The sequence below is a fragment of the Phyllobates terribilis genome, unplaced genomic scaffold (genome assembly GCF_046119375.1).
Source record: "Phyllobates terribilis strain yellow unplaced genomic scaffold, ASM4611937v1 Scaffold_264__1_contigs__length_2628131, whole genome shotgun sequence".
Taxonomy (NCBI): domain Eukaryota; kingdom Metazoa; phylum Chordata; class Amphibia; order Anura; family Dendrobatidae; genus Phyllobates; species Phyllobates terribilis.
The window spans coordinates 1,625,324-1,635,351 of NW_027363024.1; the positions used below are offsets into that span (position 1 = coordinate 1,625,324).

The 10,028-nt window shown below is 43.2% G+C and overlaps 1 protein-coding gene and 1 long non-coding RNA gene across 2 annotated transcripts; both read right to left on the minus strand.

Moving 5' to 3' along the window:
• Positions 1-1,981: 1,981 nt before the first annotated feature.
• LOC141219324 (uncharacterized) lies at positions 1,982-2,815 on the minus strand. The gene is made up of 3 exons (XR_012287864.1): positions 2,702-2,815; positions 2,509-2,600; positions 1,982-2,112 (listed from the first exon to the last, which is right to left on the minus strand). It is a non-coding gene; the product is annotated as an uncharacterized lncRNA (long non-coding RNA).
• A 4,294-nt stretch (positions 2,816-7,109) lies between these two features.
• On the minus strand, positions 7,110-9,757 carry LOC141219330 (microtubule-associated serine/threonine-protein kinase 3-like). Its single transcript, XM_073666095.1, has 7 exons — positions 9,725-9,757; positions 9,393-9,494; positions 9,172-9,241; positions 8,530-8,597; positions 8,253-8,338; positions 7,256-7,464; positions 7,110-7,144 (listed from the first exon to the last, which is right to left on the minus strand). Exons 1-7 carry the CDS (start codon positions 9,755-9,757, stop codon positions 7,110-7,112), a joined length of 603 nt encoding a protein of 200 aa, XP_073522196.1.
• Positions 9,758-10,028: the final 271 nt, after the last annotated feature.

Here is a 10,028-nt window from a genome sequence, read left to right on the forward strand (position 1 = left end):
CAGGCGAGCAGTATGGATAGAGCGGAGCCTGGTGACAGAGGCATTACCGAAACAAGTCCGGGTAGAGGTGTTACAGTTAGAAGGCCACAGGTAGATGGTGAAGGTCCTTCTTTACAGGTCCAGCAGTGATGGTGGATCGGCTGTACTCCGCTAGATGCGGAGCTTTTCCGTCTTTTAGATGACACTTGGGCAACAGCGACAGCATGCAAATGCGCGAGCTGCCCTGGATAGTCCACGCCGGCAGGATGATAAGATCCGGCGGAAGATGGAACCTAAGAGAAGAGAAATACATACAATGTAAGTGATGGGACTCCATATTACATGATGCTACTGTGCGGTCAGTGTGGCCGGCCGGACAGCAGAGGAATCTTATTCACACAGATGTCCGGGGTCATTGTCAGCCATCATACATGTGACAATCCCATCACTGACAGATGACATCTGCTCCCCATGACTTATTCTCATCACTAACATCACACAACATGGAGATGATTCTCACACTTACCTCGTCTCTTTTTCCCCTTTTTCCCATTTTCTGAGTTTTGTTGGTCTATACTCAGATTCATTTCAGATTTTCTTTCCTCTTCAGTTGTAAATTCTGATGAGAAAGTAAAAAAAACTCAGTAAAGAAATATTCTTATAGGATCTGCTTTGTGTACTGTATATAGAAGAATTGTTCTAGTCCTGTCCCCTATAGTCCTGATAATCTGGCATTGCATTATTATAGGGCAGAATAAGTCCTATATACCGTTCATGACTTAATCTGAGGGGCATTAGATGTATCACTGATATGGAGCAGTAAGCGCCCTGTGTGCCGCCACGTGGTGCATCACTAATGAGCGATATTCTACTATAGGAGACGATGTCTTCTTATATTGAAGTGAGTTCCTGGATGCTAAAACGTATTTTACAGAATCCATGAAAACAATTCCTGGATAAAATTAAGGAACTAGAAGTACAGTATGGGCCCATGGAAAATATAATTGGGATCCATGTAACCTGGACAACATAGGAGACCTAATACAGAAAAAACAAATATTTGAGCCTTGAAGGAATTGAGGGTAAACTGATTAAATTTGCTGATGACACAAAGCTAGGAGGGATAGCTAATACTAGAGAAGAGAGAGAGAGGATTCAAAAAGACCTAAATAAACTGGAGCAGTGGGCAGCAACCAACAGAATGTTTTTTAACAGGGAAAAATGCAAAGTACTACATCTGGGCAATAAAAATGAAAAAAGCATATACAGAATGGGAGGAATAGAGCTAAGCAACAGTACATGTGAAAAAGACTTAGGTATACTAATAGATCATAGACTGAGCATGAGTCAACAGTGTGATGCAGCAGCAAAAAAGGCAAATACAATTCTGGGATGTATTAACAGAAGCATACAGTCTAGATCACGTGAAGTCATTATCGGTCTTTACTCCTCTTTGGTCAGACCTCATCTGGAATACTGTGTACAGTTTTGGGCACCACATTTTAAAAAAGACATAGACAAACTGGAGCAAGTTCAGAGAAGAGCGACCAGAATGGTGACTGGTCTGCAAACCATGTCCTATGAGGAACGGTTGCAGGATTTGGGAATGTTTAGCTTGCAAAAAAGAAGACTGAGAGGAGACTTAATAGCTGTCTACAAATATGTCAAGGGCTGTCACATTGTAGAAGGATCATCTTTATTCTCATTTGCACAAGGAAAGACTAGAAGCAATGGGATGAAACTAAATGGGAGGAGACACAGATTAGATATTAGAAAAAACTTTTTGACAGTTAGGGTGATTAATGAGTGGAACAGGCTGCCACGAGAGGTGGTGAGTTCCCCTTCAATGGACGTCTTCAAACAGAGGCTGGACAGACATCTGTCTGAGATGATCTAGTGAATCCTGCTTTGAGCAGGGGGTTGGACCAGATGACCCAGGAGGTCCCTTCCAACTCTACCATTCTATGATTCACCTTTTGATGCTGTATATACATACCTGATGATGGGGACGAGGAGGGCAAGCTGTTTATAGCATTGTCGCTATCAGATTCAGAAAACGATTCTTTCTGCCTGTCAGGAAGAATCAGGGGGTCGGACCAGAAGACCCAGGAGGTAACTTCCAACTCTCCCATTCTATGATTTAAGAAAAACATGTAAATCACAAGTCAATGCAGAATAAAAGGGGTGGTCTCACTAGAAGAACACCGACTAGAGGGCCTAATAGGACATATGACAGTCATAGTGAGGAAGGTTTTATGCTCCAATCTACCTTCTATGGATCAGAGCGAAAAACAACTAGCAATAATGGCTGGCATGTAATACTACATCTCTCCTACAGTATGGGCAGCTCTAATACGCGTGAATGGCTGCAATTATGGGCTATTATCACCAACGGTTTCTGAAGCCAAAAGCACAATGACCGCTAATCATTGAGGCTGAATTTGATATTATGGTATTTATGTCCTATATTATATGTTGTGCATATATATCAGCCTGGAACTCCCATTAATGACCCCATAATCTACTCACATTTCTGAGATATTTGTATTGGTTGCTGGCGTACACTCTGGAGGAGACTTCTGGTCCTCATCATTCATCGTTCTGGTAGTGATGGTACAGAGCTAAACATGGACAAAAACAAGATATGAAATACTTTTTTTTACTTTTAGAGGTCTTTTTTGTTTCACATATTTTGGATTTATTGATCACATATGGTACTTACTTTAGAAAGCCTTTCAGAAGATGATGTAAAATTTTGGAAGTCAAGGTTCTCATTGTTCTCACTTGTACCCTCCTCATCCTCTGAGACCGAATGGTCTATTTCAGAGTGATCTACAAAAGTAATGAAGTATTATTAGAGGTTGTTAGTATAAAACAGGCGTCATTTATCACAATATTAGTGGGTACTGATTATTACATTTTATGGAAGACAAGACAAACAGCCGCTTAGTCTAGATGATGTCTTCTTCTACTTACCGATAAATAAGCTGTTGTCCACATCTGAGGCAAGCTGAGGAATGTACTCTGGCTTCTGACTTAAAAGGTTGTTAAAATCTAAGTCACTCAGGAATGGATGACTCTTGATCTCAAGTGATCCTCCTGGAAAAAGAACAAAACAAAAGTGATGTGGACATTGTCAGAGATTGCTTCACATCTGAACAGTTTAACTTAATCTGAATTAATGACATAACTGAGTCAACATGAAGGAAGAAGACTGAAAGTCATAGTGTGGAGAACTAGAAATGGACAATCTGATAGAGAAGTGTTGATCCTCAAGGACATGAGTGATAAGTGTGATAGGTGAATATTAATACTAATATGAATAGTATTATATCTCTTACCTGTCCCAAGTCTATCTGCAGGATTTGTTCTGAGCAGCTCAGTAATCAGGTTCTGTGCATTGGGAGTAGGAGCGGAATTACAATCCCAAATTATGTCACCTGTTATACAGAAAATAAAATCTCTTTACTGGACTGTAAGCTAAAGCAAAGTAAACACCTAAACCAATGTAACTGATCAAAGCAATGGTCGGATCATTCCACTTACCAATGACAATCCTGTCATAAAGCTCAGCTACAGAATCTCCATCAAATGGTACAGATCCCGTGAGAAATTTATGTAGGATTATCCCCATTGACCACCAGTCAACAGGTCTTCCATAGCCTTCTTTGAGGATGACCTCTGGGGCGATGTAATATGGGGTGCCACATAACTGGAAAACAACAGAAGATAAAGATGAAAATGATAAAATGGTTATTATAACACGTTCTCGCCATAAAAACACAATGACAAAAGATAAAATATCAATGGAAACGTTCTCTAGAAATGAAGAATGTAGAGAAGACACAATAGTGTGATGAGATTTGTAAAGAAAAAAAAACATATGCCAAAGGCAAGGTGAACAGATGGGGTATATTAGTTAACCAAATACCAAAGCAAAACAAAGAAAACCCCTTAAAATATAATCTTTAATAGCTACATTTAAAAGCACCCATATCAATATATGAAGACAAAATGCATAAAATGTACAATATATGGGTAGTGGGATAAACGTAGGATAATTGACATGCAGGCTTGCCCTAGAGATCCCAAATGGGCTGAGATCCCGCATGCCAGTGGAGGTTGACACCCTAGCTAATCGGTTTGGCGCCCCCCTCCACATCGGCACACCCTCCGTGACCCTATGCACCCCTAGACAGACATACACATATACAGATAATGATGAAAGGCAGACAGTCATGTCGCTGCTAACATGCTGAATGAAAAAAAGGCAATATTCAATGTATCAATTATATGGAAACAGGGAAGCTGATATAATGTAGTTCCACTAGTACAGATAGGATATCAAATGCACCAATCTATACACAATTCAGTATGATATGTAAACCATCATTCAGAAGCCTATTATAGATACATAAAGTACATTAGTGCTGGCAATTACGGGCAACAAGAACAATATTATAAAAGCACGTGTGCTCAATTAACGGTAAACATAGGAACATAAATATGTCCAAAGTAGTAACAAGTCACCTATATAATGACATTGAGCATGAAGATAATAGTCTAGGACAGACGGTACATATAGACAACCTCAAAATCCCCCTGGCTAATCTATAATCAGGACTGATCTACACAGGACACGTCCAAATGTTGGGACAGAGCATTATCCAGTGTGCGAATTACAAAAAAAGTTGCCAAAAAAGCATTTTAGTCAGCAGTAACCAGAGGACTTATCTGTAAATTGTCCCAACACGTTTCTCCCCCTCCTAATTTGGGGTTCATCAGGGGATCATATTAGGAGATAGCCACAATGAGTCTGGACAGACGCGGGAGATAAATACACCCCGATCGGAGAATACTGCTGCCGCCACATTTTATGGATTTTGTCTTTATATATTGATATGGGTGCTTTTAAATGTATCTATTAAAAGTTATATTTAAGGTCTTTCTTTGCTTTGGTCCTTGGAGATTTGTAAAGAACAAGCTAAATTCCTGTAAGTGTTACCCACCTCACGGTCCAGGAACTCCCTGGTGATGTCCTCCGCTAATTCCTTGTAGGTGTTGGTTTTCGGTATCATGACACCAACTTTTGAAATCCCAAAATCGGTAACTTTTATGTGTCCAGCAGATGTAATCAGGAGGCTGTGGAAGAGAAGATGGTTTTAGCCTCACAGACCGTATGATAATAAATGATAACTTCCCCCCTTTATTATACTACGAGGGGCACTTACTTATCCGGCTTCAGGTCTCTGTGCACCACACCGTAGCTATGGAGGTATTCCACAGCAAGAACCGCTTCTCCAAAGTATAAGCGGGCCAAGGGGACAGATAGAGGACCCCTGGTGCTTAGGAGGGTCTCACAGTCGCCACCTATAGAAGAAAGGAAATATGACCGGTGAGTGGTTTACACAGCAGATCACCATGATGTATAATGGGAAGTGAGCGGAGACATTGGGATAGGAGAGAATATAAACAGATATAATGTATAGTGCACATAATATTAGTCTGAATCGATGGAGAAATGTCCTCCATGTAACTAATAACATAAAGTGATGTCACATCTCGTCTACAGCTGGAGATACTGACATGCTCAGTGCGGACTTACATGGAGATCACACAGACAGTGGCGGACAGAGAAATCTCAGGGCCCCATAGCAAAAGTTCTAACTGCACGCCCCTTCAAAAAAAACCCTTACTGAAGTCAATCGATGTTCTCAACAGCAATACACCTTTTATAGCCATTTTAGCATATGATGCTCCCAAAAATGCCCCCACCCACAGACTGAGTTAGATATCCCCACAGTGAAATCTTAATCCAGTTTCACCTTACAGATATAATGTAGCACCTGTCTATAATGTCCCCACTCAGTATGAGGCCAGTCACAGCCCCCTACTCAGTATAATGGCGCCCACAGCCCCCCCTACTTAATATAATGGCCCCCATAGCCCCTCAGACAATATAATGGTCTCCACCACTGCCCACTCAGTATGATGGCCCCCAAAGCCAATCAAACAGAATTAGGATCCCCACACAGAATAAGGACCCCCACTGCACACCATTCAATATGAGGACCCCCAGGAGGTGTAGGGGCATGTACAGTCACCAACTCAATATAGCGGCATTCACAGTCCCCTATAGCCCCTCACACGGCACACCATTCAGTATTATGGTACCCACAACCCTCAATTCTCAGTATTATGGCTTCCACCAATCTCGCAACTCAGTATTATGCCCCCACCAGCCCAACAACTAAGTATAATTGCTCTCACCAGCCCCACCACTCAGTATTATGGCCCTCAGCAGCCCCACCACTCAGTGTTATTGCCCTCAACAGTCCCTCCACTTAGTAGTAAGGCACACAATAGCCCCACTACTCAGTATTATGGCCCCCACCAGCCCCACCACTCATTGTTACGGCCCCTACCAGCCCCACCACTTAGTAGTAAGGCACCCACCACTCAGTACTACCACCTCCACCAGCCCCACCTCTCAGTATTCTGGCCCCCACCAGTATCAACACTCAGTATTATCGCTCTCACCAACCCCACTACTCAGAATTATGGCCCTTATTAGCCCCACCACTCAGTGTTATGGCCCCCACCAGCCCCACCACTTAGTAGTAAGGCACCCACCAGCCCCACCATTCAGTACTATAGCCCCCACCAGCCCTACCTCTCAGTATTATGGCCCCCACCACTACTTAGTGTTATGGCCCCCACCAGCCTCACCATTTAGAATTATCGCCCTCACCAGCCTCACCACTCAGTATTATGGCCCCAACCAGCCCTACCACTCAGCATATGGTCTCCACCTGCCCCATCACTCAGTGTTATGGCCCCCACCAGCCCCACCTGTGCAGTGTAAGTACTGAGACTCCACACTACAGATGCAATATTGTGGCGACATCGAAGAACCTGCAGTACACGGAGTCTCGGACCCATCTGCGGAGGCTGAATGGTGGATTTAGGAACCTTTGGCTCCCTGATCCACCATTGTTTTCATCGGTATTCATATTCTGACAATGTGAATACCACTGAAATTGTGATGACAGGTGGTGGAATGGGGCCCAGTGCCGAGCGGTGCCAGGCCCGATCTGACTCACTGGCACCATAGCACTGCTGCACACAGATCAATGAATTTCCAGGCATCTTGGTAATAGAAAACCTACAGTAAACGCACTGTGAGGATGTAACTGTCCTAATTATCCTAATTATATAAGCAGTGATAAGATGTAAGCAGACATGGGCTGAATATACTACAATATACATGTCTTACCTCCTACATACTCCATGACCACACACAGGTGAGATTTTGTTGGAAAGGAGCAGAGCATGGAGACCACGAAGGGACAATCTGCGAATGTTAGGATGTCCCTCTCCAGAAAGGCCAATGCCACTCTTTTTGGAGTGTTCAGGTTTCGCTTGAACATTTTCTTCAAAGCAAAGATCTGGTGTGAGTCTTTATGGTGCGCTAAGTAGACGGCACTGGAGAGAAAGAGAATCAATGGTTAGAATGAATCTTTACTACAAGAACATCTATAGAAGTCATTATATAATGTTTTGTACTAATGTTTAATGCTAGAAGTCTGTCCGTCACTGGAAATCCATGTCTAGAATTTGATAAAAGATCACTACATAGATCACCTATGGGAGGTGTCCACAATGCCACGTCCGCCGGAGCCCTCACCCAGGTCACATTACAGGTGAGAGAATCTACTGAAATTATTCTTGGGCAGATTCACTACATTAGACCAGTAGATACGATTCAGTGCAAATAAAAGTTGGTCCAAATTAAAAGTGCTCCAATTGCCATAACATGACGTTAATTATGCTCCCGCATACCCCAAGACATAACAACATAATAAATGGAGGGGAGCGAAGGAGTTACAAAAAATGAAACCCATTATAGCCACTTGTCCTCTGTGCCAGTCTTTATTGCTGAGACCAGGGAGTAGACTCACATGGTCATGGTGGAGGTTGGGGGGTGCAGATGTCATTGATGAAATTTCGTGTCACCCCCTCACTTGACCATGTGTTGCCAATTACTCTTATCAGTTCGCTAATGGATTCCGAAAAGAACAGACCGGTGCGGAGGATCGGGAAGCTCTGATGGGGGTGGCAGTGTAAGAACAGATGAGGGTCTAGGACAGGCAGTTTGTTTTCCTACAGATCATATAATTTCCCTATGATAACACTGAAGGGAAGAGCACAGAGTCTGGAGCATTGTCATTGGGAACCTTGAGAAATGTGGATTATGCCAACAGAAAACTCACCCAAAACTTCCACTGCTGATCAGTTTGGATGTCCCATAGTCGCTCTTATGCGGCTGTCTTGACGGGGTCAATGATTTGATCACGCTCTATAAAAGAATAAGAAATTATATAAAGATATAGAAGCTGCTGGAAAAAAGCTCCGGATGCAAAAACGTCTCCCTTCTGTCATCTCCTCTTAGAATAGAGACATCCCATGGTTATATGGGGACAATACTGGAGGTGTCATTCACACCCCATAATCTGGTGATACACCGACATCTCTCTCCATGATACTTACACCGTCAGATTCTTGGATCTCCGGGATCTCACAGATTCTACTGTCAGCATCCGCCAACACAGTTGTTTCTAAAAGAGTGAAAAAATTATGAAGAAATAAAATGTATTAGACGATATTAATCCTACATATATATTACAACAATATAACTCAGACATGACAAGATGTCTGTAAATGGGAATAATACTTATTATATAGGGATTCTAAATATGAGAACGTACGGAGCATCCATGAATAAACGTAATGGAAATGATGAAGGACTCCCCCAATCATCACATGAATGAGGACCCCCCCACCCTCGCTGTACATGTGAGTGATGGTAAGAGAGCTGAAGCGTAGGAGCCATATGCAGATTATCCTGGAAGTGCACTGGGGGCGTGTCACAGTATGGATTTCTTCTTCCACGCCCCCAGTGCACTTCCATGCTGATTTGTATACGGCTTCTACATTAGATTTCCCTTGACTGAGACATTGGATTTCTGCAAAAAATTATTACAGAGAAATGGCCAGTACAGTCATACCACAATATGCAAAAATGTGCTGACAGGTTCCCATTACACAGAATATACAGAGTAAATGTAAGATTATTCCCTGTTCTCTATAATATCTGGATATTTCTTGTAGGAGGTCGGGTGATCGGCTTACCTGTAGTCAGATCGCTGTTCAGTCCCGGGATTAGATTTTGCTCGTCTTTGGTGTCGCCTTCTGCTGTTTCCTGATAGATATAATATATATAATTAACATGTGGAACCTTACACTAAATCATCACATAGATAAATCAGGAAGGACTAAACCTGCATTTACAGATGCAGCCAATTGTAACTGTACAAATCAGACGTGTGCTAGAGAAGATGACGGCTCCTTACCAGGCGTTCCGAGGAGCGGGCCGGACGCTCCAGTACACACAGGACTTTTTCGGCCAGGTCTTTAATAAAAGCCAAATCTCCATATTGAGATCTTTCTTCAGCCTAAAAAGAGGAAAAGAAACAAAAAGGAAAATTTTGAGATGAGAAAGGTCACAATGGAGGAGGCCGCCATTGTATGTGACATTTGCTCCTCTCTGCAGATACAATAACTCTGGGGACTCATCGTGTTTTATATTGGAGGAAAGAAACTTCTATCCCACCATTATCTATAATATAACCAGGGATGGGTCCTTCTTTCCGAAGCCTCTATAGACTGCGCAAGCGCACTGTACCTGCACAATGTGGCCGCAGACAGAAGAACACATCCAGACCGGGAGGAGGACGGGGATGGAGGAGGAGTGTGGTGCCAGAAATAGAGGTATGCGTCATTTCATCATGGCTATGGGGGGTCTCCTGCTAAAAGTGGGGAGGCTATGGAGGCAGTGGCGTACCGCCAATGGCGGCAGGCCACGCCACTGCTATGGGGCCCGTGAGCCGGGGGGGGGGCCATAGCAGTCGCCTGCACCGTGTATGCCCCGCATCGGGGCCCTTGCAACAGGCTCCGCTCCCAGGCCCGGCGTTAGCACCCGGGCAAGT

Excerpts from the sequence above, each read along its gene's own strand:
- LOC141219330 (XM_073666095.1), bottom strand. The coding sequence starts at position 9,757 with ATGTGTTCTTCTGTCTGCGGCCACATTGTGCAG. Across the intron at positions 8,598-9,171 it reads GAACAGCGATCTGACTACAG|AAACAACTGTGTTGGCGGAT; the intron begins GTAAGCCGATCA and ends TCACTCTTTTAG. Across the intron at positions 7,465-8,252 it reads ATCAGCAGTGGAAGTTTTGG|TGCCGTCTACTTAGCGCACC; the intron begins GTGAGTTTTCTG and ends CTTTCTCTCCAG.